This window comes from Hypanus sabinus, chromosome 18 (genome assembly GCF_030144855.1).
Source record: "Hypanus sabinus isolate sHypSab1 chromosome 18, sHypSab1.hap1, whole genome shotgun sequence".
Taxonomy (NCBI): domain Eukaryota; kingdom Metazoa; phylum Chordata; class Chondrichthyes; order Myliobatiformes; family Dasyatidae; genus Hypanus; species Hypanus sabinus.
In genome coordinates this window covers 898,676-926,578 of record NC_082723.1, presented here as the reverse complement: position 1 = coordinate 926,578, position 27,903 = coordinate 898,676, and the positions used below count along the sequence as shown (strand labels likewise).

The following is a 27,903-nucleotide window of genomic DNA, read 5'->3' as shown; positions in this document are numbered from 1 at the left end:
GAGGAAGGTCGCTTTGAAGAGAGATCACGCGTGGAAGGGGCGGGGAGGAGAGATCTCACAGGAGGAAGGTTGCGGGGAAGCGAGATCTTTAGGAGGAAGTGTGCGGGGAAGAGAGATCCCAGAGGAGGAAGGAGGGCGGGGAAGAGAGATACTGCAGGAGAAAGGGTTGCGATGAAGAGAGATCCCGCCAGGGGAAGGGATCCGGGGAAGAGAGATTCCACAGAAGGATTAGGTGCGGGGAAGAGAGGTACTGCTGTGGGATGGGGTGCAGGGAGGAGAGATCCAGCAGGAAGAAGTGGGGCGGGGAAGAAAAATCCCACAGGAGTAATGGGGCGGGGAAGAGAGATCCCTCAGGAGGAAAGGGAACCGGGAAGAGACATCCCGCAGTGAGATAATAGACAATAGACAATAGACAATTGGTACTGGACTCTCCCAACATCTGGAACATATTTCCTGCCTCAATCCTATCAAATCCTTAAATTTTCTTAAACGTTTCAATCAGATCCCCTCTCAATCTCCTCAATTCCAGCGTGTACAAGCGCAATCTCTCCAATCTCTCTGCGTAAGACAGCCCTGCCATCCCAGGAATCAACCTAGTGAATCTACGCTGCACTTCCTCAATTGCCAGAATCTCCTTCCTTAAACCTGGAGACCAAAACTGCACACAATATTCCAGGTGTGGTCTCACCAGGGCCCTGTACAAATGCAGAAGAACATCCTTGCTCTTGTATTCAATTCCCCTTGTATCAAAGGCCAACATTCCATTTGCCCTCTTCACTGCCTGTTGCACTTGCTCATTCACCTTCATTGACTGGTGAACTAGGACTCCTAGGTCTCTTTGCATTTCTCCCTTACCTAACTCGACACCGTTCAGACAATACTCTGCCCTCTTGTTCCAGCTTCCAAAGTGGATAACTTCACATTTATTCACATTGAATGACATCTGCCAAGTATCTGCCCACTCACTAAGCCTATCCAAGTCTCCCCGTATTCTCCTTCGCATGTCACAGTGCCACCCAGTTTAGTATCGTCAGCAAACTTGCTGATATAGTTTTCAATGCCCTCATCTAAATCATTGACATAAATCGTAAAGAGCTGTGGTCCCAATACAGAGCCCTGTGGTACCCCACTAGTCACCTCCAGCCAGTCTGAGAAACACCCATTCACTGCTACCCTTTGCTTTCTATCTGCCAACCAGTTTTCTATCCATGTTGAAACCCTGCCCCCAATGTCATGTGCTCTGATTTTACTCACCAATCTCCTCTGTGGCACCTTATCGAATGCCTTCTGAAAATCTAGGTACACAACATCTACTGGCTTACCCTCGTCTAACATCCATGTTACCCCCTCAAAAAACTCCAACAGATTAGTCAAGCATGATTTGCCCTTGCTAAATCCATGCTGGCTCGGCCTAATCCTATTTCTGCCATCGAGATGTGCCACTATTTCGTCCTTAATAATGGGCTCAAGCATCTTCCCCACGACTGACGTTAGGCTAATAGTTAGGCGATAATTCTCCGTTTTCTCCTTCCCTCCCTTCTTGAAAAGTGGGACAACATTAGCCACTCTCTAATCATCAGGAACTGATCCTGAATCTAAGGAACATTGAAAAATCATTACCAATGCATCCGCAATTTCCTGAGCCACCTCGTTTAGAACCCTCGGATGCAGACCATCTGGACCCGGGGATTTATTAGCCTTCAGTCGTAGGACCTATTAGCCTTCAGTCGTAGGATTTATTAGCCTTCAGTCTACTCATCACAGCTTCTTTCCCAATGTCAATCTGTCTCAATTCCTCTGATATCTTATGACCCTGGCCCATCCAAACATCTGGGAGATTGCTTGTGTCCTCCCTGGAGATGACAGATCTAAAGTATGCATTAAATAATGTTGCCATTTCCCTGTTTCCCATAACAATTTCTCCCAATTCATTCTTCAAAGGGCCAACATTGTTCTTAACTATCTTCTTTCTCTTCACATAGCTAAAAAAGCTTTTGCTATCCCCTTTTATATTCCTGGCTAGACTGAGCTCATACCTGATTTTTTCTCTCCGTATTGCTTTTTTAGTTAAGATCTGCTTTTCCTTAAAACTTTCCCGATCATCTGTATTCCCACTCATTTTAGCCCTGTCATACTTCTTTTTCTTTAATGCTATACAATCTCTGACTTCCTTTGTCAACCACTGTGGCCCCTTCCCCCTCTTTGAATCCTTCCTTCTCATTGGAATGAACTGCATTTGCATCTTTTGTATTATGCCCAAGAATATCTTCCACTGCTGATCCACTGTCTTTCCTGCCAGGGCATCCGCCCATTTAACTTTGGCCAGCTCATCCCTCATGGCTCCGTAGTCTCCTTTATTTAATTGCAACACTGACACCTCTGATCTGCCCCTATCCCTCTCAAATTGTAGGTAAAAACTTATCATGTTATGATCACTACTTCCTAATGGCTCCTTTACTTCAAGATCACTTATCAATTCCTGTTCATTACACATCAAGTCCAAAATAGCCTCGTTCCTGGTTGGCTCAAGCACAAGCTGTTCCAAAATTACATCCCTTAGACACTCCACAAACTCCCTATCCTGGGGTCCAACACCTACCTGATTCTCCCAGTCCACCTGCCATAACGACTGCATTACCTTTAGCACATGCCAATGTTAACTCCCTAATCAACTTGTACCCAATATCCACGCTACTGTTTGGGGGCCTGAACACAACAACCATTAGGGTCTTTTTACCCTTACTGTTCCTCAGCTCAATCCACACAGACTCTACTTCCCCTGTTCCCAAGTTACCTCTTGCTAAGGACTGAATCACATTCCTCACCAACAGGGCCACCCCAACCCCTCTTCCCATATTTCTGTCTCTACGATAGCACGTATACCCTGGTACGCTCAATTCCCAGGCCTGATCCCCTTGCAGCCATGTCTCCGTTATCCCAACAATATCGTAGTTCCCCATTTTCATCTGAGCTTCAAGCTCATCTGTCTTATTTCTGACACTACGCGCATTCAAGTATAGAATTCTTAGCCCATTCCTCCTCTCTTAGCTTAAAACACTGTCTACTGTACCTAACCCAGCTCCTTGAACTTCCATCGGGCAAATTGCACCCTGAATTTTGATGACCTTCTCAAGATCACCCAAACCTTGTACACATTTAACCCCATGCACCTTCTGACCAACCCTCTGGATCTGGATCCCTGCCCCCTGCACATCTAGTTTAACCCCCCCCCCCCCCCCCGAGCAGCACTAGCAAATACTCCTGCAAGAATGTTAGTACCCCTCCGGTTCAGATGTAGACCATCCCTTCGAAAAACATCCCAATGTCCCTGGAACAAAGACCAATTACCCAAAAACCTGAACCCTTCCTTCTTGCACCATGCTCTCAGCCTCTTATTAATGTGCATAATCATTCTATTCTTCGCCTCACTCGCACGTGGCACAGGTAGCAATCCCGAGATTGGCACCCTGGAGGTCCTGCCTTTCAGCTTGACTCCTAACTCCCTGAACTCTCTAAGCAGGACCCCCTCACTCACCTTACCTACATCATTGTTCCCTACATGGACCACTACATCTGGGTTCATGCCCTCACTCTCAAGAATAGCCTGCACCCGATCTGAGATGTCCCGGACCCTGGCACCAGGGAGGCAACATACCATCGGAGACTCCCGATCTGCCCCACAAAATTCCTATCTTCCCCCCTGACTATAGAATCACCTAAAACTATCGCTCTCTTCTCTTCCCTCCTCCCCTTTCCAGTTGAGGGTTCAACCTCTGTGCCAGAGGCAGGACCACTACAACTCATTCCTGGTAGGTCATCCCCATCAACAGTATCCAGTACGGTATACTTATTGTTAATGGGAATGGCCGCAGGGGTGCTCTGCTCTCTCTGCCTGCTCCCCCTGCCTCTCTGGACCGTCACCCATCTGCCTACTTCTTGGTTTTTTGGTGTGACTACCTCCTGATAACTCCTATCTATCTCTGCCTCCACCTCCCGAATGATCCGTAGTTCATCCAGCTCCTGCTCCAGCTCCCTAACTCGGTCTGATAGGAGCTGCAGCTGGACGCACCTTTTGCAGGTGTGGTCATCAGGGACAACTGTGTTGACCCTGACCTCCCACATACTGCATACGGAGCACACCACTGCTCTGACTGTCTCCCCCATACCTGAACTGGATTAATAGAATAAGTCTAAAAAGCACCTAGCGACCTTACCTTCTTCCCCTCAGCGAGCAATCACACAAGCTTACCGAAGTCCCCTTACGCCGAAGCCCACTTAGCCAAAGCCCAGGACTCTGCTTCCACGGACTCCGCTGCCCGCTCGAGATGGGGGGGCGGGGTGAGAGATCCCGCTGTGGGATGGGGGGGCGGGGAAGAGCGATCCCGCAGTGGGATGGGGGCGGGGAAGAGAGATCCCACAGGAGGAAGGGGGCGTGGAAGAGAGATCCCGCAGTGAGATGGGGGGGCGGGGAAGAGAGATCCCTCAGGAGGATGGGGGGCGGGGAAAAGAGATCCCTTAGGAGGATGTGGGCGGGGAGGAGAGTTCCCACAGTAGGAAGGGGCGGAGACCATTGATCCAACAGGAGGAAGGGGCGGTGAAGAGAGATCCCACAGGAGGAAGGGGCTTGGGAAGAGAGATCGCAAAGGTGGAAGGGGGCAGGGAAGAGAGGTCCCGCAGGATGAAGGGCTAGTGGAAGAGAGATCCCTCAGTGGGATGGGGGTCGGGTAACAGAGATCCCGCAGCAGGAAGTGGGTCGGGTAAGAGAGATCACACAGGAGGAAGGGGCTTGGGAAGAGAGATCCCAAAGGTCGAAGGGGGCGGGGAAGAGAGATACCACAGGATGAAGCGGGGCGGGGAAGAGAGATCCCTCAGTGGGATGGGGGTCGGGGAAGAGAGATCCCGCAGAGGAAAATAGGCGGGGAAGAGAGATCCCGCAGGAGGAAGGGGGCGGGGGGGGAGAGATCCCTCAGGAGGATGGGGGGCGGGGAAAAGAGGTTCCTCAGGATGAAGGGGGCGTGGAAGAGAGATCCCACAGGAGGAAGGGGGGCAGGGAAGAGAGATCCCGCAGGAGGAAGGGGAAGTGGAAGAGAGATCCCGCAGGAGGATGGGCGGCGGGGAATAGAGTTCCCTCAGGAGGATGCGGGCGGGGTAGAGAGTTCCCACAGCAGGAGGGGGGCGTTGAAGAGAGATCACACAGGAGGAAGGAGGGCGGGGAACAGAGATCCTGCAGGCGAAAGGGATGCGATGAAGAGAGATCCCGCCAGGGGAATGGATCCGGGGAAGAGAGATGCCGCAGAAGGTTTAGGTGCGGGTAAGAGAGGTACCGCTGTGGGATGGGGTGCGGGGAGGAAAGTTCCAGCAGGAAGAAGGGGAGCGGGGAAGAGAAATCCCACCGGAGGAAGGGGCCGGGGAAGAGAGATCCCTTAGGAGGATGCGGGCGGGGAAGAGAGTTCCCACAGCAGGAAGGGGGGCGGTGAAGAGAGATCCCACAGGAGGAAGGGGCCGGGGAAGAGAGATCCCTTAGGAGGATGCGGGCTGGGAAGAGAGTACCCACAGCAGCGGGGGGCGGTGAACATAGATCCAGCAGGAGGAATGGGCGGTGAAGAGAGATCCCTTAGGAGGATGCGGGCTGGGATGAGAGATCCCAAAGGTGGAAGGGGGCGGGGAAGAGAGATCCTTCAGAGGGATGGGGGTCGGATAACAGAGATCCCGCAGGAGGAAGGGGGCCGGGGGAGAGAGATCCCTCAGGAGGATGGGGTGCGGGGAAGAGAGGTCCCGCAGGATGAAGCGGGCGGGGAAGAGAGATCCCTGAGGAGAATGGGGGGCGGGGAAGAGAGATCCTTCAGTGGGATGGGGGTCGGGTAACAGAGATCCCGCAGCAGGAAGGGGGTTGGGGAAGAGAGTTCCCGCAGAGGAAACGGGGCGGGTAGAGAGATCCCGCAGGAGGAAGGGGGGCGGGGGAGAGAGATCCCTCAGGAGGATGGTGGGCGGGGAAGAGAGGTCCCGCAGGATGAAGCGGGCGGGGAAGAGAGATCCCTCAGGAGAATGGGGGCGGGGAAGAGAGGTACCCACGGATGAATGGGGCCGGGAAGAGAGATCCCACAAGAGGAAGGGGGCAGGGAAGAGAGATCCCGCAAGAGGAAGGGGGGCGGGGAATAGAGATCCCTCAGGAGGATGCGGGCGGGGTAGAGAATACCCACATCAGGAGGGGAGCGGTGAAGAGAGATCCCACAGGAGGAAGGGGCTTGGTAAAAGAGATCCCAAATGTGGAAGGGGTCGGGGAAGAGAGATACCACAGGATGAAGCGGGGCGGGGAACAGAGATCCCTCAGTGGGATGGGGGTCGGGTAACAGAGATCCCGCAGCAGGAAGGGGGTCGGGGAAGAGATCCCGCAGAGGAAACGGGGCGGGGAAGAGAGATCCCGCAGGAGGAAACGGGGCGGGGGAGAGAGATCCCTCAGGAGGATGGTGAGGCGGGGAGGTCCCGCAGGATGAAGGGGGCGGGGAAGAGAGATCCCACAGGAGGAAGGGGGGCAGGGAAGAGAGATCCTGCAGGAGGATGGGGGGCGGGGAAGAGAGTTCCCACAGCAGGAGGGGGGCGGTGAAGAGAGATGCCACAGGAGGAAGGGTGCGGTGAACATTGATGCAACAGGAGGAAGGGGGCGGTGAAGAGAGATCCCACAGGAGGAAGGGGCTTTTGAAGAGAGATCCCAAAGGTGGAAGGGGCGGGGCAGAGAGATCCCTCAGGAGGATGGGGGGCGTGGAAGAGAGGTCTGGCAGGAGGAAGGTCGCTGTGAAGAGAGATCCCGCAAGTGGAAGGGGCGGGGAAGAGAGATCACACAGGAGGAAGGGTGCGAGGAAGAGAGATCCCATAGGAGGAAGGAGGGCGGGGTAGAGAGATCCTGCAGGAGAAAGGGATGTGATGAAGAGAGATGCCGCAGAAGGATTAGGTGCGGGGAAGAGAGGTACCGCTGTGGGATGGGGTGCGGGGAGGAGAGATACAGCAGGAAGAAGGGGGGCTGGGAAGAAAAATCCCACAGGAGTAATGGGGCGTGGAAGTCAGATCCCTCAGGAGGAAAGCGAACCGGGAAGAGAGATCCCGCAGTGGGATGGGGGCGGGGAAAGAGATCCGGCAGGAGGAAGGTCGCTGTGGAGAATCATCCCGCAAGTGGAAGGGGCGGGGAAACGAGATCCTTAGGAGGAAGTGTGCGGGGAAGAGAGATCCCACAGGAGGAAGGAGGGCGGGGAACAGAGATCCTGCAGGCGAAAGGGATGCGATGAAGAGAGATCCCGCCAGGGGAAGGGATCCGAGGAAGAGAGGAGAGAGATCCCTCAGGAGGATGGGGGGCGGGGAAGAGAGTTCCCGCAGGATAAAGGGGGCGGCGAAGAGAGATCCCACAGGAGGAAGGAGGGCAGGGAAGAGAAATCCTGCAGGAGGAAGGGGGCGTGGAAGAGAGATCCCGCAGGAGGATGGGGGGCGGGGAATATAGATCCCTCAGGAGGATGGGGGTCGGTTAACAGAGATCCCGCAGCAGGAAGGGGTTGCGGAAGAGAGATCCCGCAGAGGAAACGGGGGGGGAGAGATCCCTCAGGAGGATGGGGGGCGGGGAAGAGAGGTCCGGCAGGATGAAGGGGGCGTGGAAGAGAGATCCGGCAGGAGGAAGGCGGTGGGGAAGAGTGTTTCCACAGGATGAAGTGGCAGGGAAGATAGATTTCACAGGAGGAAGGGGGGCGTGGAGGAAAGATCCCACAGGAGTAATGGGCGAGGAAGCGAGATCCGGCAGGAGGAAGGGGAACCGGGAAGAGAGATCCCGCAGTGCGATGGGGGCGGGGAAGAGAGATCCCTCAGTGGAATGGGGGTCGGGTAACAGAGATCCCGCAGAGGAAACGGGGCGGTGAGATGTGGGCGGGGAAGAGTGATCCCACAGGAAGAAGGGGTCGGGGAACAAAGATCCCACAGGAGTAATGGAGCGGGGAAGCGAGATCCCACAGGAGGAAGGGGAACAGGGAAGAGTGATCCCGCAGTGAGATGTGGTGCGGGCAGAGAGATACCGCTCTGGGATGGGGGCAGGGAAATTAGATCCCGCAGGGGGATGGGGGAGGGGAAGAGAGATCCCGCAGCAGGAAGAGGGTCGGTGAAGAGAGATCCCGCAGAGGAAAAGTGGCGGGGAAGAGAGGACCCGCAGGATGAAGGGGGCGTGGAAGAGAGATTCCGCAGGAGGAACGGGGCGGGGAAGAGCTATTCCGCAGGAGGAAGGGGCGCGGGGAAGAGAGTCCCCGCAGTGAGATGGGGGGGCGGGGAAGAGAGACCCCTCAGGAGGATGGGGGGCGGTGAAGAGAGATCCCACAGGAGGATGGGGGTCGGTTAACAGAGATCCCGCAGCAGGAAGGGGTTGCGGAAGAGAGATCCCGCAGAGGAAACGGGGGGGGGGAGAGAGAGATCCCTCAGGAGTAATGGGCGAGGAAGCGAGATCCGGCAGGAGGAAGGGGAACCGGGAAGAGAGATCCCGCAGTGAGATGGGGGCGGGGAAGAGAGATCCCTCAGTGGAATGGGGGTCGGGTAACAGAGTTCCCGCAGCAGGAAGGGGGTCGGGGAAGAGAGATCCCGCAGAGGAAACGGGGCGGCGAGATGGGGGCGGGGAAGAGTGATCCCACAGGAAGAAGGGGTCGGGGAACAAAGATCCCACAGGAGTAATGGAGCGGGGAAGCGAGATCCCACAGGAGGAAGGGGAACCGGGAAGAGTGATCCCGCAGTGAGATGTGGTGCGGGCTGAGAGATCCCGCTCTGGGATGGGGGCAGGGAAATTAGATCCCGCAGGGGGATGGGGGAGGGGAAGAGAGATCCCACAGCAGGAAGGGGGTCGGTGAAGAGAGATCCCGCAGAGGAAAAGTGGCGGGGAAGAGAGATCCCGCAGGAAGAAGGGGGGCGGGAGAGAGAGATCCCTCAGAAGGATGGGGGGGCGGGGAAGAGAGGTCCCGCAGGATGAAGGGGGCTAGAAAGAGAGATCCGGCAGGATGGGGGGCGGGGAATAGAGATCCCACAGGAGAATGCGGCCGGGGAAGAGAGTTCCCACAGCAGAAAGGGGGCGGTGAAGAGATATCCCACAGGAGGAAGGAGCTTGGGAAGAGAGATCCCAAAGGTGGAAGGGGGCCGGGAAGAAAGATCCCACAGGAGTAATGGGGCGTGGAAGAGATATCCCCGGGGAGTTAGGGGAACCGGGAAGAGAGATCCCGCAATGAGATGGGGGGCGGGGTGAGAAATCCCGCTGTAGGATGCGGGGCGGGGATGAGCGATCCCGCTGTGGGATGGGGGCGGGGAAGAGTGATCCCACAGGAGGAAGGGGGGCGGGGAACAAATATCCCACAGGAGTAATGGGGCGGGGAAGCGAGATCCCACAGGAGGAAGAGAAACCGGGAAGAGAGATCCCGCAGTGAGATGGGGGGCGGGGTGAGAGATTCCGCTGTGGGATGGGGGGCGGGGAAGAGCGATCCCGCTGTGGGATGGGGGGCGGGGAAGAGCGATCCCGCTGTGGGATGGGGGAGGGGAAGAGTGATCCCGCAGGAGGAAGGGGGCAGGGAAGAGAGATGCCGCAGAAGGATGAGGTGCGGGGAAGAGAGGTACCGCTGTGGGATGAGGTGCGGAGAAGAGAGATCCCGCAGGAGGAAGGGGGTGGGGAAGAGTGTTTCCACAGGATGAAGTGGCAGGGAAGATAGATCCCACAGGAGGAAGGGGGCCGGGAAGAAAGATCCCACAGGTGTAATGGGGCGTGGAAGAGAGATCCCCGGGGAGTTAGGGGAACCGGGAAGAGAGATCCCGCAATGAGATGGGGGGCGGGGTGAGAAATCCCGCTGTGGGATGCGGGGCGGGGATGAGCGATCCCGCTGTGGGATGGGGGCGGGGAAGAGTGATCCCACAGGAGGAAGGGGGTCGGGGAACAAATATCCCACAGGAGTAATGGGGCGGGGAAGCGAGATCCCACAGGAGGAAGGGGAACCGGGAAGAGAGATCCCGCAGTGAGTTGGGGTGCGGGCTGAGTGATCCCGCTCTGGGATGGGGGCAGGGAAATTAGATCCCGCAGGGGGATGGGGGCGGGGAAGAGAGATCCCGCAGAAGTAAGGGGGTCGGGGAAGAGAGATCCCGCAGAGGAAACGTGGCGGGGAAGAGAGATCCCGCAGGAAGAAGGGGGGCGGGAGAGAGAGGATGGGGGGGGCGGGGAAGAGAGATCCCGCAGGAAGAAGGGGGCCGGGTGAGAGAGATCCCTCAGGAGGATGCGGGGGCGGGGAAGAGAGGTCCCGCAGGATGAAGGGGGCGTGGAAGAGAGATCCGGCAGGAGGAAGGTCGCTGTGAAGTGAGATCCCGCAGGTGGAAGCGGACGAGGAAGAGAGATCCCACAGGAGGAAGGGGGGTGCAGAAGAGTGTTTCCACAGGATAAAGTGGCAGGGAAGATAGATCCCACAGGAGTAATGGGGCGTGGAAGAGAGATCCCTGGGGAGTTAGGGGAACCGGGAAGAGAGATCCCGCAATGAGATGCTGTGGGATGCGGGGCGTGGATGAGCGATCCCGCTGTGGGATGGGGGCGGGGAAGAGTGATCCCACAGGAGGAAGGGGGGCGGGGAACAAATATCCCACAGGAGTAATGGGGCGGGGAAGCGAGATCCCGTAGGAAGAAGGGGGCGGGAGAGGATGGGGGGGGGCGGGGAAGAGAGATCCCGCAGGAAGAAGGGGGCCGGGTGAGAGAGATCCCTCAGGAGGATGCGGGGGCGGGGAAGAGAGGTCCCGAAGGAGGAAGGGGGCTAGAAAGTGAGATCCGGCAGGAGGATGGGGGGCGGGGAATAGAGATCCCTCAGGAGGAAGGGGGGCGGGGAAGAGAGTTCCCACAGCAGAAAGGGGGTCGGCGAAGAGAGATTCCGCAGAGGAAACGGGGCGGGGAAGAGAGATCCCGCAGGAGGAAGAGAAACCGGGAAGAGAGATCACGCAGTGAGATGGGGGGCGGGGTGAGAGATTCCGCTGTGGGATGGGGGACGGGGAAGAGCGATCCCGCTGTGGGATGGGGGAGGGGAAGAGTGATCCCGCAGGAGGAAGGGGGCAGGGAAGAGAGATGCCGCAGAAGGATGAGGTGCGGGGAAGAGAGGTACCGCTGTGGGATGGGGTGCGGGGAAGAGAGATCCCGCAGGAGGAAGGGGGTGGGGAAGAGTGTTTCCACAGGATGAAGTGGCAGGGAAGATAGATCCCACAGGAGGAAGGGGGCCGGGAAGAAAGATCCCACAGGAGTAATGGGGCGTGGAAGAGATATCCCCGGGGAGTTAGGGGAACCGGGAAGAGAGATCCCGCAATGAGATGGGGGGCGGGGTGAGAAATCCCGCTGTGGGATGCGGGGCGGGGATGAGCGATCCCGCTGTGGGATGGGGGCGGGGAAGAGTGATCCTACAGGAGGAAGGGGGGCGGGGAACAAATATCCCACAGGAGTAATGGGGCGGGGAAGCGAGATCCCACAGGAGGAAGAGAAACAGGGAAGAGAGATCCCGCAGTGAGATGGGGGGCGGGGTGAGAGATTCCGCTGTGGGATGGGGGGCGGGGAAGAGCGATCCCGCTGTGGGATGGGGGGCGGGGAAGAGCGATCCCGCTGTGGGATGGGGGAGTGGAAGAGTGATCCCGCAGGAGGAAGGGGGCAGGGAAGAGAGATGCCGCAGAAGGATGAGGTGCGGGGAAGAGAGATCCCGCAGAGGAAACGTGGCGGGGAAGAGAGATCCCGCAGGAAGAAGGGGGGCGGGAGAGAGAGGATGGGGGGGCGGGGAAGAGAGATCCCGCAGGAAGAAGGGGGCCGGGTGAGAGAGATCCCTCAGGAGGATGCGGGGGCGGGGAAGAGAGGTCCCGCAGGATGAAGGGGGCGTGGAAGAGAGATCCGGCAGGAGGAAGGTCGCTGTGAAGTGAGATCCCGCAGGTGGAAGCGGACGAGGAAGAGAGATCCCACAGGAGGAAGGGGGGTGCGGAAGAGTGTTTCCACAGGATAAAGTGGCAGGGAAGATAGATCCCACAGGAGGAAGGGGGGCGGGGAAGATAGATCCCACATGAGGAAGGGGGCGGGGAGATCCCTCAGGAGGAGGAGGAACCGGGAAGAGAGATCCCGCAGTGAGATGGGAGGGGGAAGAGAGATGCCGCTGAAGGATGTGCGGGAAGAGAGGTACCTCTGTGGGAAGGGGGCGGAGAAGAGAGATCCCGCAGGAGGATGGGGGGCGGAGAATAGAGATCCCTCAGGAGGATGCGGGCGGGGAAGAGAGGTCCCGCAGGATGAAGGGGGCGTGGAAGAGAGATCCGGCAGGAGGAAGGTCGCTGTGAAGTGAGATCCCGCAGGTGGAAGCGGACGAGGAAGAGAGATCCCACAGGAGGAAGGGGGTGCGGAAGAGTGTTTCCACAGGATGAAGTGGCAGGGAAGATAGATCCCACAGGAGGAAGGGGGGCAGGGAAGATAGATCCCACAGCAGGAAGGGGGCGGGGAGATCCCTCAGGAGGAGGAGGAACCGGGAAGAGAGATCCCGCAATGAGATGGGGGGGGAAGAGAAATGCCGCTGAAGGATGAGGTGCGGGAAGAGAGGTACCTCTGTGGGATGGGGGCGGAGAAGAGAGATCCCGCAGGAGGATGGGGGGCGGAGAATAGAGATCCCTCAGGAGGAAGGGGGCGGTGAAGAGAGATCCCAGAGGAGGAAAGGGGGCGGGGAAGAGAGAAACCGCTGGTGGAAACGGGATGGTGACGGGAGATCCCACAGGAGGTCGTGGGATGGGGAAGTGAGATCCCGCAGGAGGAAGGGGTTAGGGAAGAGAGATCCCACTGGTGGAAGGGGATGTGGAAGAGAGATCCGACAGGAGGAAGTGGGATGGGGAAGAGAGATCCGACGGGAGCAACGGGGATGGGGAAGTGTGATCCCACAGGAGGAATGGGATGGTGATGAGAGATCCCACAGGCGGAAGGGGGATGAGGAAGAGAGATCGCATAGGAGGAAGGGGGTTAGGGAAGAGTGATCCCACAGGAGGAAGGGGGGCAGTGATGAAAGTTCCGACAGCAGGAAGAGATATGGTGAGGAGAGAAACACAAGAAAGGAAGGGGATGGGGATGAGAGTTCACTCAGTAGGCTTCCGTTGGATAACGATACCCCCACAAGTTTAGTGGATGCAGAATTAAATTGTACAGGAGGGGTTGTTCTGAGCTGAGGCCCACAATCGGGAGAGGAGTTGCCCCCATGGTGTCTGGGTATCTGGTGGTGAGTAAAGTCACACGGGTGGAGTGATGGTGAAAGTCACACACGGGGAAGGGCAGGGGACGGAAATCTCACAATGGTATTTCTTTCCTTCTCACTGGGACAGTCTGCTGATGGTCTCTTGTCCCTCACCGGTAACGTCTGTGAATCTCTGACGCACTGCTGCAGTCAGTGTCGGTCTGGGTGTCAGTGACAGTGAGAAGGAAAATTGTCAATGGACGTGTCACAGACAGCGAGGAACACGGCCATTCCTGTGATTTACTACCATTAAGCCAATGGCCATTGTGCACTGATCTGATTAAGTCTCCAACATCCCTTCACAAGGAAGCACAGATCTCTTCCGTCCTTGGGGGAATTTCTGACCGATATCCTGACAGTTGTCATAATTCTTCAAAATCTGATACGCTACATTTTTACCCAAATCCCTACACATTGAAACAGCACAACGGAACAGTTTCACAGTTCAGAGTGAGAGATAAAAGTAGTTACCTCAACTCCTGGCACTTGTGCAGCCCGGGTCCCAGCCGCTGGATTCCTTCAGACTGAATGTGGCAGTCCAAAAGGTCGAGGTGTTTTATTCTATCACAGAATCTGATGGCATGAGACAGGACCGCACAGTCAATCGGGGTCAGTGTCATTCCACTGAATGAAAGTGTTTCCACAGATTCCAGTGTGTCCTGAGCCAGCCCACGATTCTGAGACTCAAACAGGTAGTGCAATGTGTTCAGGAGGATCATTTTACCAGCTTCATTCCCCGCGTTTCCAATCTGGCGTTTAACCTCCTCCTTCACCCAGTCAATCACCCGGCAGGTTGTTTGATGAGGAAATCGACCCAGAAACTCCTCCAGTCCCCAAACTGTCATTGGGTTGGAGAGACCAGCAACAAAACGGAGAAATACCTCAAATCGCCCATCAAACGTGTTATGGGCTTCAGTGAGGAATTTCAGAATATCCCCGGGATGTGGATTCAGGAATTGTGCTACTGCAGCTATAAACTCTTGGATGGTGAGGTGTGGGAATGTGTACGCCACACTCAGGGCAGAATCTTCTTTCTCCAAAAGCTCCATCAGGAACCCGGACAGGAACTGGGAAGGCTGCAGACCGTAGTTGATCAAATCTCCATTTGTAAACACTATCTTCTTATCGAACACTCCTCTGAAGGCCATCTGACCAACCCTGAGTAACACATCACGGGGGTTCTCGATCTCTCGGCCGTGGTTTTTCAGGATGTTGTAAATATAGTAGGAGTACAGTTGGGTGATGGTCTTGGGAACTCGCTGTGGGTCCCTGACATTTTGTGTAAAGAAGGGACCCAATGCCAGAGCGAGGATCCAGCAGTAGGAGGGGTTGTAGCTCATGGTGTACAGGATCTCGTTCTCCTTCACGTGTTTGAAAATAGCTTCCGCCACTGTCTGATCTTCAAAATGCCTGATGAAATATTCCTTCCGTTCCTCACCGGAAAATCCCAGGATTTCAGCCCGGACACTAATCTCAGCCTTTTCCAATAAATGTAACACAGTGGGGCGTGTGGTCACCAGCAATGAGCACCCTGGGAGCAGCTTGTGCTGGATTAAACTGTACACAATGTCAGGTATCTTGCACCGGAATTCCGGATCTGTGCATGTGGACCGAGGTTCTGTGTTTCTCCGGCTGTCAGTAAAATCAATTCTGTCATTGAATTCATCCAAACCATCGAATATAAACAGCAATCCCTCTGGGTTCTTCCACAGTGATTTCAGAACATTCCCAAGGTAAGGATAAAAACTCAGCACCAGGTTCGCGAGGTTTATTGTACAATTGATCGTGTTTAAATCACGGAACCTGAAACTGAGGACGAACTGGAACTGTTGGTATATTTTCCCCGTGGCCCAGTCATAAACAATCTTTTGTACCATTGTTGTTTTCCCAATCCCCGCGACTCCGGCCACTGCAGCAGAACTCCCAGATTTGGATTTACTTCGGGAAAAGCTGCTCTGGAACAACTGATCAGTCCGGATTTTTTCCAGCTCTCTGCGGAGATGTTTCTCTCTCCACTCCTCGTGGTCTCTGCCTCTTGCAAGCAGCTCATGTTCCACCAGTCTCCGATGACGAATGGTAGAAATGACCGTGAGCTCAGCGTATCGATCAACCAGCTGGAAAACCTTCACCTTCTCCCTCATCAGGATCGTGTTCACTCTCAGTGTTTCAGTCTGTGTCCGCAGAGTCTCCTTGTGTTTCTGTTGAACATCTTTCACGGGAACAGAGAACATTGTCAACATGTTAAATGGCTAAACTGACAAATAATATTATAACAGCATTTCAACATTCAGTGTTTGAGATTACATGAATTAGTTTCATACTTCCATGGATATTAAGACAAAGTAAAATTCTGTTCGCAGACACCGGAATTAAGAGTGATGAAAGTCCCAGAAAACGTCCAATCCTCATATGCTGGTACTAATGACTTGTGAAGGTGAACATTCCCCTGATATTCTGTTCCAATCCTGACTGCACTCCCACTACAACAACACTTCGCTATATTTAAAACATTGCTTGCATCATTAACAGACGATGTTATTGTTGATGTGGTGTGGAAATATGGAGAGCAGGACACTCTGCATTATGGCAAAGCTGCACACTGGGGAGTCACAGGTGTCCACTGCTCTTGCATCAAAACAGGGGCAGAATATGCGGCAAATACTCAAGTCGGGCAGCGTCTGGGGGAGAATCACAGTGAAATTGCGGATCGATAACACATCGGAATGACAAGAAGGAAAATGGGGGTCTTGTTCAATCGCCGTGATGGGGGATTGGTGGAAAGACGGTATCCCAGTTAATGGAAGAAATCACAAGCGAATGTGTCAGTGATGTACATTGTGTTTGTGGGAGAGGGTAGTGAAGTCTTGGCAACTGCTACTCATCAGTCTTGCTGGGGGTGTGTGGGGCACTGTCTTATGAGGCCTCCATCTGTCAAAGTCGACCATGGATGTCCTGCCCCTGCAAGCCAGGACACTACGATATGGAGAGGAAGCTTCTGTCGATGTGGCAAGCTCCCTCTCTTCATGCATCTGATGTTCACAGAGGAACGGCAGAGACTGACGCAGCTTGGCACCGGATTTGTCTCAGGATTTGCCAGTCTGCATTGAACACCATTTCAGACTGCCTAGGGGCTCCAGGTCACGTGTTTTCCCACTGGGTTTGCTCCCAAACTCCTCCTCATGGAAGTGGAGTTTTGAGATGAGAGTTTTTCTGCTCCCGGGTGAGCTGCCAATCACGGCCGACGAGCCCCATCTGCCCAAAGCGACTACTTGTAAGGCATCAGTAACCCGCCTTTGCCCCTTCTCCTGTCGGAGGAACCGATTCCACCGGGGTTAATGGCTAGGCCACACGTGAAGGCCAGGAGCTGGACTTGCTTGTCAGAGGTTATTTTAGTCACACGCCACTGAGAGCATTTAATAGGTTGTGGCAGCTTATTCCCACTACCAACCCCGGGTATATCAATTTTTAACAACCAAGGAATGCTGTATTATCGACAACAATAAATCGGTAAATTGGTTTATTATTGTCACATGTACCGAGGTAAAATGAAAAACATTTCTGCATGCGATCCAAATAGATCATTTCATCACATCGATGCAATGAGGTCGTACAAGGAATAACACAGGAGAATAGTGCAGGGAAACAGTGTTGCAGTTGCCCAGAAAATGCAATGCTGGCAGACAATACGGTAGATGGCCAAAGGATCATTAGGAGATCAGGGTTTTGTTTTTTGGAACTATGCTCCTGAACTGTGGAACTCAAAACCTCAAACTACAGTACTGTGCAGAAATCTGAGGTGTATCAGCGAGTGATCAATGGTGAATTTTCATTCCCAGATTCTGCCCAGTCACAGTATAGTACTTGAGATGTGGTTTGAACTCTGCATTTCATCACTCACCTATCAGTTCCGTGGGTAACTCAGGTAACCCTTGGCCGATGCTCGAGTATTCCTGTGGATCAGGACCTGTTTAATTAATAAAATAATTTCATGAAAACAGAACTAAAATAATTAAAACTATTTATTTCAAGGTGCCTTTGTGTTCAGTGCGTGTTTTTAACATACCGAGCTCTTGTATTTCCCTCAGAATTCTGTCCAACTTCGGTAACTCAGTTCTCCACATCACAAAGGATTCCCACATCGCCCTCCGGGCCTGGGATCCTTTGCCATTCACCAAACTGAGGAAGAGTCTGGAACTCTCTGCCCGGTTTCCCTGCTCTGTCAGTTCAGTGACTTTCTGTAAAAGGGAAACAACGGATTTATTGTGGAGCAGACAGACAGTCATGGAGAATGTGCAGGAAAATATCTGTTCATGTCCCTCGTAGCTTCAGAACAGACGCAGTCACTGGGCTGCTGCCACATCCTCCCTGGGTTCAGTCATTAACAGAGAAAAGGTAACTGAAGGAAATTCTAAATCAATATTGTGCAAGAGTAAGGATTTACTGACACTCTGCATTCAAAGTGATTAAAATACATGTCCATCAATGTGAAGCATTACATCAAAAGATGTAAGAAGAAGAATGGAAGAGAGGGGAGAGTGAGAGAGCAAAGTAAAATGGATGGCAGGCGTCACTGAATTGTGGCTGAAAGAAGATTCTAGTTGGGTGCGTATATCTATGGATGAATTGTTAATCAAAAGGATAGGAGTGTAGGTGAAAGGATGGGTTGACTTCGTGCAATAGAAAAATAAGCGTCTTTATGAAGAGGTGATAGCGGATTGGACGACGTAGATGTTATAAGACTGCGTAGGAAAAATTACCCTGATAGAACAGTAACCAGGATGTGGGCTGCAAATTCCAGTGGGTGAGAGAAGAGGCATGTAAAGAGTTCAATGTTAAAATACTCATGGGGAATTTCAATATGCCGGTAGCTATGGAATATCAGGTCGGTGCTGAATCCCAAGTGAGGGAATTTATAGGATGCCGATGAGATGGCTTTTGACAGGTTGAGCCCACTACAGGAAAGGCGGATCTCTACTCAGTGTTGTGTACTACACCGGATTTGATTGAGGAGCTTAAGGTAAATAAACCCTTAAGAGGCAATGGTTATAAAATAGCAGAACTCACACTGCAGTTTGAGGGAGAAGGTAAAAGTTAGATATATCCGTATTAGAATGGAATAAAGGAATTACAGAGGCATGAGAGAGGATCTGGACAAAAATAACTTGGAACAGGACACTAACAGAGACAACAGCAAAACAGTAATAGGCGAGGATTCTGGGAGTGATTCGGAAGGCGCAGGTAGAGGTAGATAATCCCAAAGATGAAACATTATACCAGAGGGAGGATGATCAACTGTGGCTGACGAGGAAGTCAATGCAGCAAAAAAGCAGAGGGCATAGAATATAGCAAAGTACAGAGGAAAGCTGGAGGACTGGGAAGCTTTCACTAACCAGCAGAAGGCAACTAAAAAGCCGTACGTAGACAAAATATGAAATATGAAGGTAAGCTAGCTAACAATGTAAAATAGTTTACCAAAAGTTTTTTTTTTATATATATATCCTTTTAGGACAAACTGTTGATTAGAAAGATTTGAAAGGATGTCCAAGTTAGTGAGCATGCCTTATGAGAATAGGCTAAGTGAACAGCCTTTTCTCCTTGGAGCGACGGAGGATGAGAGGTGACCTGACAGAGGTGTATAAGATGATGAGAGGCTTTGATCGTGTTGATAGTCAAAAGCTTTTTCCCAGGGCTGAAATGGTTGCCACAAGAGGACACAGGTTTAAGGTGTTGGGGAGTAGGTACAGAGCAGCTGTCAGGGGTAAGTTTTTTATGCAGAGAGTGGTGAGTGCAAGAGCGGTGGGCTCTCACGACCAGACTATGTAACAGTTTCTTCACCCAAGCTATCAGACTCCTCAATAACCAAAGCCTGGACTGACACCTTGCCCTATCGTCCTGTTTATTATTTATTGTAATGCCTGCACTGGTTTTGTGCACTTTACACAGTCTCGTGTAGGTCTGTAGTCTAGTGTAGCTTTCTGTGTGTTGTTTTTTTTAAACGTAGGTCAGTCTAGATTTTGTACCGTGTCAAGTAACATTGTGGTCCTGAAAAACGTTGTATCATTTTTATTGTGTACCGTACAAGCAGTTATGGTCGAAATGACAATAAAAGTGATTTGACTTGACTTGAACGGGCTGCAGGCAATGGTAGTGGAGTTGGATACGATAGGGTCTTTTAAGAGACTTTTGGATACGTACATGGAGCTTAGTAAAATAGAGGGCTATGGGTAACCCTAGTAATTTCTAAGGTAGGGACATGTTCGGCACAACTCTTTGGGCCGAAAGGCCTGTATTATTTTAGACTGAATACCTATTCAGCAGTCGAGATATGCAGCCACTGTTCTTATACCACACCGATAAATCCAGCAGATTGATGCACCATCAATAACTCACTCTGAGACGTAAGGCGATATACCCGCTTTTATTGACTGGAAGAAGGACAAGCAGTGAGTGACCAACATACTACATCCTGGAGATTGAGAGGCCGGGCTTTGGCCTTGATCGCCTTTATACAGGGGTCTGTGGGAGGAGCCACAGGAGCAGACAGCAGGGGGCGTATCCAGACAGGCACACGTAGTTCAATACACAAGTGTGAGAGGAAAACGTGACGCTGAACCTGCAGTTCCCAGTGCTCCCCACCTTAACAGCTAAAACCAGATCTGCTGGAGACAAGTCAGAGATTAAAGGCTCCATTGCCATGTAGAACTCCTAGAACGTGCAGGAGATTAATATCGATCACTATTCCCTCTGATACCAGCAGTTCGGTGACAATACACTAAATACACTCACCTCATTTTCTTCTCTACTGAAATGTCCCTCCTTTGTTAACATCCAACCGAGTCTTTCAACCTTTTCTTCAATCGCATGTTTGAGTCTGTCCCTGTAGAACTTTGTCAGTTGATACAATCGATACTCCTCCCCCTCTGCCAGGAGGTCGGAGATTGCAAACTCTGGCTCTGCGAATATAAAAAAACGTATGTAGACTCAAACTCAAATCTCCCTTGGCTCCAGCGCTCTCACCCAAATCGACAAAAAAGTCAAGTCTTGAACCTCAGTGTTCACCTGCCTTCAGCTGGAAACATGGATTTTGTCCTAATCTCCAACACTGGCCTTAAAACCGACCCAACAATGTTCTGAGCATTACGTTACCGGAAGGACCTCATGCAATACAAAACATCCTGGAAAATACATTTCCCTTAACTCACATCCTGGAAATACTCTCTTCATCTGGAACTTACATTTCATCCAATACACAGCCTGGAAATACTCAGAGCGGGAAGTACATTTCCTGCAGTGGAGTAATGGTTGCCCACTGCACCAACATGTACCACACACACACAGAAATACCTCCCCCCGCCCGCCCCCGACCTACCCTCCAACAAGGAACACAGTTTACCCTCCTCAAAAATACAGCTACAGATGCTGTGGATCAAAAAATACGTACAAAACGCAGGAAGAACTCAGCAGGTCAGGAAGGGTCATGATGAAGGGTCTCGGCCCGAAACGTTGGCTACTATTTTCTCACGGATGCTGCCTGACCTGCTGAGTTATTCCAGTGTTGTGTACGTATAAATTTACCCTCCTCCCTGCCACATTCTGTGAACCTATCACTCTCATACTTCACTCACCCGCTCCTTGTTGGGAACTTGACAATTCCGTGTTTAATGAGCTTCCGAGCTGACAGGCAGTCGCCTCACTTGTGCCGGTTCCAGGCTGTTGATTGAGGTTTCTGACGTCACTGTCTCTGGGCTGAATTTGATCCACTTCCGCTGTGGCCGGATTGTATTCCATTGGGACATTGCTCTCAATCTAACCCTGCTTTGGTATCTTGCTTCACCTATGTCGATCATCTTCCGTCGGAGATCCGCCTGGTAAAAGCCTCTTGAGTACTTTCTGTACCCAATTGAATTTCTCACCTGAAATAAATGATGAAATGCAGGCTATACCAGAGTGAGTTAGAGCTGAGCAGAACTGATTGAGACTGGGTGGGTGCAATGGACCAGAGACTCTGTCTGACCAGATCTGGTGTGGAACTGTGCTGGTGAATGTAAACCGGATTTACTGCCAGGTGACCATCCCGATAAGCCAGTGAGTGGACACATCCACTCCCAGGCAAAGAACAGGATAGACATAGTAATAGTGACCTGTCACATGATGTCCAGTCCCATTGGTCGCAGACTGACCATTACCTTGAGATCTATGCTGTTCCGGTTCCCATCTTATCCCCCGCATGATGATTGTCACGTAACAACTGTGCAGGTCATCGTCAGAGTCTCGCTGAGAGCTTTGTGTGTAGTTGCAGTTGCTAATCTATAGGATGGAGGCGATTCAGCTGGAAGAAGTGCAGAGCAGAATAACCACTATGGTGCTGGACTAGGGTGTTGGGTTTTCTGCTATATCGTTTGCCCTGGGAGCTTGAAGGGTGACCTTACACATGTACATATAATAATCAGGGGTACAGATAGGGTAGGTGGTCACATTCATTTTCCTGGGGTAATCGAGTCTAAGACTTGAGGGCAGAAACTTAAGAGGACCGAAGGGGCATTCTTTCACGTGGCGGGTGATTGCTATGAATTATATGCAATCAGTGGAGGCTGTAAACACAAATAAAATTACAAAAATTGAGAAGATGTGGGGAGGAGAATGGATAGAAGTCTATGTGGGAAACTCTGGAAAAGCTGTGGGAAAATGGAGCAAGCACAAGAGACATTTAGATCATCGTTAATTAGTTGTGCCGAAGGACCTGTGTCCAGGCTGTTATCTCTGTATTATTCCATCCGAAATCACAGAGTTGAGCACAATCACAATGCCTACAGGAGACAGAGACAGTTGGTCATTGGATATATATGGTTTCCCACCCTGGGAATTTTAAATCCAGGTTGCAGATCATCTCAATAGGGAAATATTGAGAACTCACGTTCACCATTTGTCCACAGCCCAGACATGGATACGGGTATTAAAACACCGAAGCAGACGCATATTTATCCACAATGAGTTGTGCTCTGATCCTCAACTATTCCTGATGGTGGCAACGTTCTCGGCTCAGGTACAGAAAACAGATTTCAGAAACTCCCCTCATATCCCTTCAGCAGTAGCTAAGAAAACAAGGAAATATTTGACACCTGCCTAAACATGAAATGCTCGGTTATCACACAATCTCTTAATTCCTGTGAATGCTCCTACCCTCTGATTCTGAATTTTATAAATGAAAGTGGGAGATAACTTACGCATCGGGGCCTGTCTAGAAGTGAAGCAGAAACTGACCCTGGACTTTTACATAACACAGAAGCACGTTGTTGCATTCCTGTGTTTCACTCACAGACACCTGATCCAGGAGTCCCTGTTCCTTTCACTCCGGTAAAGCTTTGCTTCGTGAGTGGATTGACTTGACCATTACCGGTGTCAGGTTCCTGTGCTGGAACTGTTAGATTGGTCAATGACTCAGTGCCACTTTACCAATGGGATCAATGACACTGCTTGATGCAGGTTTTCTGTGCCCAGTTAACATCTGTGAAAGTTTGTTCATCTGTTCTAGTGTGTGCCAACAGGACAGAAGTTTAACTATAAAGATCCCAGTGAACATACCTGTAGCCATTCTGATTGTGTCTGAAGATTGTTGATTGTCGTCTTCTTGTTTACGCTCTGATCCCAGCGCGGGACATCTCCACCTGCTGGTGATGCCCTGAATTACACAAACAAGCAGACAGCGAGTCACAGAGAGAATGACCACTTTGTAAATATGACAGTATCTCCATCCCTGTATCAGAGCAGCAATTGGCACAGGGACAAAACGTTTCCTGTTATATCACCTCCCACACCATGTCGGTATGTCTGTCCAGTGCATCTACTGATAGAGTTACATAGCAACAGAGCACTTTACGTACCTTTCAGCCCAATGAGACAATGCTGATAACAGTGTTCACCAAGATGGTCCCAATTTCCTGTGATCGGCCCTTCCCCCCCCCGGGCCTCTTCACTCCATCTACACATCCCAACTGCCTCTGGAATTATACAATCGTGCCTGCCTCATCCACTTCCTCTGGCACTTCCCTTCACATAATCACCAGCCTCTGCATGGAGCCGTTGCTGGTCGTGTAGGTTTTGCAATCTATTTACCACTTCTCTGCCCATTTAGATCCCCCTATAAGCTACGATAATCTTCACCGTGAACAACATCTACTGATTTTGTGTCATCTGCGAACTTACTGCTCAAGCCTTGTACAGTCACATCCAAATGTTTGTAGGACAGTAACTGGTCTGGAACCTGGTGGTGTGCATCCTGAGGCACTTGTATTTTCTACCTGATGGCAGCAGCGAGAGAAATGCATTTCCTGGTTGGGCAGTCAGGATCTTTGATGGCAGATGCTGCCTTTCTACAGCAAAGTTTCATGTAGATGTGCTCAGTGGTTGAGAAAGCTTTACCCGTGCAATACTGGGCCAAATCCTCTACCTTTGGTAGGATTTTCTCTCAAAGGCATTGGGGTTCCCCGACCAGTCCATAATGCAGCCAGTCCATAGATTTTCCACCTCACATCTGCAGAGGTTCTGACTTCGCATGTAGTCATTATACTCATTTACAATAATTAAATTGTCAGAGCTTTTCTAGTCAACACACCGATACACATAGCTGGACCACACGAAACTGCTGCTGCTCACACTCACAGCAGCAATAGATGTATATGTCTGAAATTAGAAACTCTGAAAAGAGAACAGGAGATTGCTGTACAGATCCCATATCCTTGTTTTGAAACAGGTGGCCATTGTTCTCGAGCTGATCTCAATCTTCACCTAACCTGTGGAAAATGTAAATCATGCCAGCAGGAAACAGTTGGAACACAAAAGTCACCAGAGTCAGAAGTGGCTTAAAAGAACAGATATTTCCTTGTTCGCTGATCCAATGCAGAGACAACCGGCTGTATGGAAATAACGTTCCGAAATAAATATCAGAGGCGGAATTATTCTCACTTTAACACTCCAGAATATTTTGACAGTGCGGATACTGTGCATCGTCTCTTACAAATAGCCCCGCCCACCGCCCCACACGGATCTCTCGTAACCATGATAACACACACAGTACTGGAGGAACTCAGCAGGTCAGGCAGCATCTATGGATGGGTGTAAACAGTCAACGTTACAGACTAAGTCCCTTCATCAGGACTGGAATGGAAAGGGGAGGAGGGAAGATGCTTGAATGATTTGGAAGATGCGGGTCATTGTTCGGTGTAACTCGGTGCTCAGGGTCTGCGAGCAAGCAGCTGCCTGTCCGGGAACATTCCTCAGAACCGGGAGCGACCGTTCGGCTGAAATCAAATCCAAACCGGTTCGACAAAACACTGTCATTCAAGCGTGAAGAATGTTTGACAGGGAAGAGCGATAGAGCCAATGAGGTGATGTAAAGTCCATTAGCTGGGCTCTCGAAGATCGACTTTTCTTTTTTTTTCCATGGATGCTGCCCGGCCTGGAGAGTTCCTCCAGCTTGTTGTGCGTGTTTCTCGGAATTCCAGCATCTGCTGTGTTCTCTTGTTTGAGAGAGATCGGTGACGAGTCACTGCCCCGTGGGGTATTTCACATGCCACTACCGGGGTGAAAGATGTCTTCTGCTCGCACTCAGTGGAAACCATCCTGGAGAGTATTTCTGTTTGAAGGCAACAGCATTGTTTCTCTGAATCCATTTGGACAATGATTGTCTCGTTCACATGAACATGTCAGGTCTCACTTCTCCCACTAAATTCACTCCCGATCCCGATCAAAGCAGAGCCTCACTGTAACCGCTGAATAATTGTGTAGAATCATACATAACACCTACCTCTGATGTTGTTCATGGGTTTTAGCCAATCCTCAGTGTTCAATTTTTTAAAAAAATCAACAATGTCAAGCGAATTGACCCATTCAGTCGGTTCATCTTTTTTTTATGACCCCTAACCATTCCATTCTGTCAAGCGCTCTTTTCAGCTGATGACGGTCCTGTCCGTGCTGGCCAGCTCACCGAATGAGTCATGGTCACTCCGCAACCTGCTGGAGTACAACATTAACACACAAATCTCCATGTATGTAGTTAATTAATGTTTTTTTTTCAGTTCCACAATATAAGTAAAATGTAGAATTTATATTGGCTTGCACTGACTAAACTGTCAGAACTTTTCTAATCAATACGCCAAATGTACAAGTGGTCCACTCGGCCCTCCGAAACTGCTGCTGATCTGATTTAAACTTTCGTTATGCATTCCCTCATGTTCATCTCGATAACACTTCAACCCCACACTTTATGAAGAAACTGGGCTTTGAATGGAATCACAGGCTTTACTTTCACTGGACAGTGAGTAGAAAGAGTTCATAACTGCTGTGATGAACACGGGTCAAAAATAGCGGGGTGAGTGAGGGAGAGGCTTGGGGAGAGGAGGGAGCGGAAACTGTTGCTGCTTTTCACTACATGATGCCCTGTCCAAAGCCAGTCCTTCCACAGTTTTCCTGAACATTGTATTTACGTGAATATCAACTCCTCCATCATCTGACCCAACACATTGCTTCCCATCCCGAAATGACTGAGTTTAAACCGACTCCGACAGCTGTAGCAGTCCTGGCTGCAAGGACCTTCGTTCATCTCAAGTACAGGTATAACCCGTGCCTTTGGTACAGGGTCAAATGGGAACATTGCAAAAACTATTTCTGCTTAATCACAGATTCACAGTTTCTGACAATTTATTGGTAGAAAAATACTTGATGATGACAGGGTATGTAAATATAAATTATGGGTTGGCATTTGTTAGTTAGGACTGAATGAAATGTGGTGCTGGGACATTTGGCTTCAAGAGGGTTTATTCTTAGCAGCGGCTTGCACGACGATACGCTCGAGGGCAAGTATATCATTGCTGCTTGCAATAACCAGGGGAATCAATGACATTGATTCATTGTAATTCCACATTTTTGCAATCACTACAGCAGAAAACAATTGTGGCGTCTTATAAAGGGAGGTCATTCTCAACGTGTTTTGAGATTATTATGACGTAACACAAACAAGCGAGGAAACATCAGAAGTGAACCAACAACATGAGGAATGTGCGTGTCTTCACAGAGCTGATGCTGACAGCACGTTAGCAGATCTGGAATGATTGCAACCGGCTCTTCTAGGCTTATCCAGCCTCACTCCAGCTATTTCCCATTTTCGTTGGTACAGGAACGTAGCGTTAGTGTAAATGAGACTCACCAAACTTTCTGTTGCCTGAATCACAGGGAACTCTGAGTCAGATGGGTTCTCTCCGGTTGGTGCTCTCAGTCCTCGGCTGGTTCGCTGTTGTTTTTCCCTCATCCTCAGTTGACAATAGACAATAGACAATAGGTGCAGAAGTAGACCATTCGGCCCCTCGAGTCTGCACCGCCATTCTGAGATCATGGCTGATCATTCACTATCAATACCCAGTCCCTGCCTTGTCCCCATATCCTTTGATTCCCCTATCCATCAGATATCTATCTAGCTCCTTCTTGAAAGCATCCAGAGAATTGGCCTCCACCGTCTTCCGAGGGAGTGCATTCCACACCTCCACAACTCTCTGGGAGAAGAAGCTCTTCCTCAACTCTGCATTAAATAACTGACCTCTTATTCTCAATCCATGCCCTCTGGTACTGGACTCTCCCAACATCTGGAACATATTTCCTGCCTCAATCCTATCAAATCCTTTAATTATCTTAAACGTTTCAATCAGATCCCCTCTCAATCTCCTCAATTCCAGCGTGTACAAGCAAAATCTCTCCAATCTCTCTGCGTAAGACAGCCCTGCCATCCCAGGAATCAACCTAGTGAATCTACGCTGCACTTCCTCAATTGCCAGAATGTCCTTCCTTAAACCTGGAGACCAAAACTGTACACAATATTCCAGGTGTGGTCTCACCAGGGCCCTGTACAAATGCAAAAGGACATCCTTGCTCTTGTACGCAATTCTCCTTGTAACAAAGGCCAAAATTCCATTTGCCCTCTTCACTGCCTGTTGCACTTGCTCATTCACCTTCATTGACTGGTGAACTAGGACTCCTAGGTCTCTTTGCATTTCTCCCTTACCTAACTCTACACCGTTCAGACAATACTCTGCCCTCTTGTTCCAACTTCCAAAGTGGATAACTTCACATTTATTCACAATGAATGACATCTGTCAAGCATCTGCCCACTCACCCAGCCTATCCAAGTCTCCCTGTATTCTCCTAACGTCCTATTCGCATGTCACAATGCCACCCAGTTTAGTATCGTCAGCAAACTTGCTGATATAGTTTTCAATGCCCTCATCTAAATCGTTGACATAAATCGTAAAGAGCTGTGGTCCCAATACAGAGCCCTGTGGTACCCCACTAGTCACCTCCAGCCAGTCCGAGAAACACCCATTCACTGCTACCCTTTGCTTTCTATCTGCCAACCAGTTTTCTATCCATGTTGAAACCTTGCCCCCAATGCCATGAGCTCTGATTTTACTCACCAATCCCCTATGTGGCACCTTATCGAATACCTTCTGAAAATCTAGGTACACAACATCCACTGGCTTACCCTCGCCTAACATCCTTGTTACACCCTCAAAAAACTCCAACAGATTAGTGAAGCATGACTTGCCCTTGGTAAATCCATGCTGGCTCGGCCTAATCCTATTTCTGC

General features: G+C 51.1%; 1 protein-coding gene across 4 annotated transcripts in view; it reads right to left on the bottom strand.

Moving 5' to 3' along the window:
- LOC132407276 (NACHT, LRR and PYD domains-containing protein 3-like) overlaps positions 1-27,903 on the bottom strand; it is a 141,379-nt gene that overhangs the window by 104,752 nt on the left and 8,724 nt on the right. Inside the window, exons 2-8 of one of the 4 annotated variants that reach the window (XM_059993550.1) lie at positions 23,475-25,283; positions 22,854-22,950; positions 20,897-21,184; positions 20,058-20,224; positions 17,335-17,506; positions 17,170-17,235; positions 13,743-15,480 (exon numbers count right to left, since the gene is read on the bottom strand). In XM_059993550.1, coding sequence (XP_059849533.1) covers positions 13,743-15,480; positions 17,170-17,235; positions 17,335-17,506; positions 20,058-20,224; positions 20,897-21,059 — 2,306 coding nt within the window. In that variant the 5' untranslated portion in view covers positions 21,060-21,184; positions 22,854-22,950; positions 23,475-25,283. Of the gene's footprint in view, positions 1-13,742; positions 15,481-17,169; positions 17,236-17,334; positions 17,507-20,057; positions 20,225-20,896; positions 21,185-22,853; positions 25,284-27,903 lie in introns of all 4 variants that reach the window. The other 3 variants (XM_059993551.1, XM_059993552.1, XM_059993549.1) reach the window with 3 other exon arrangements.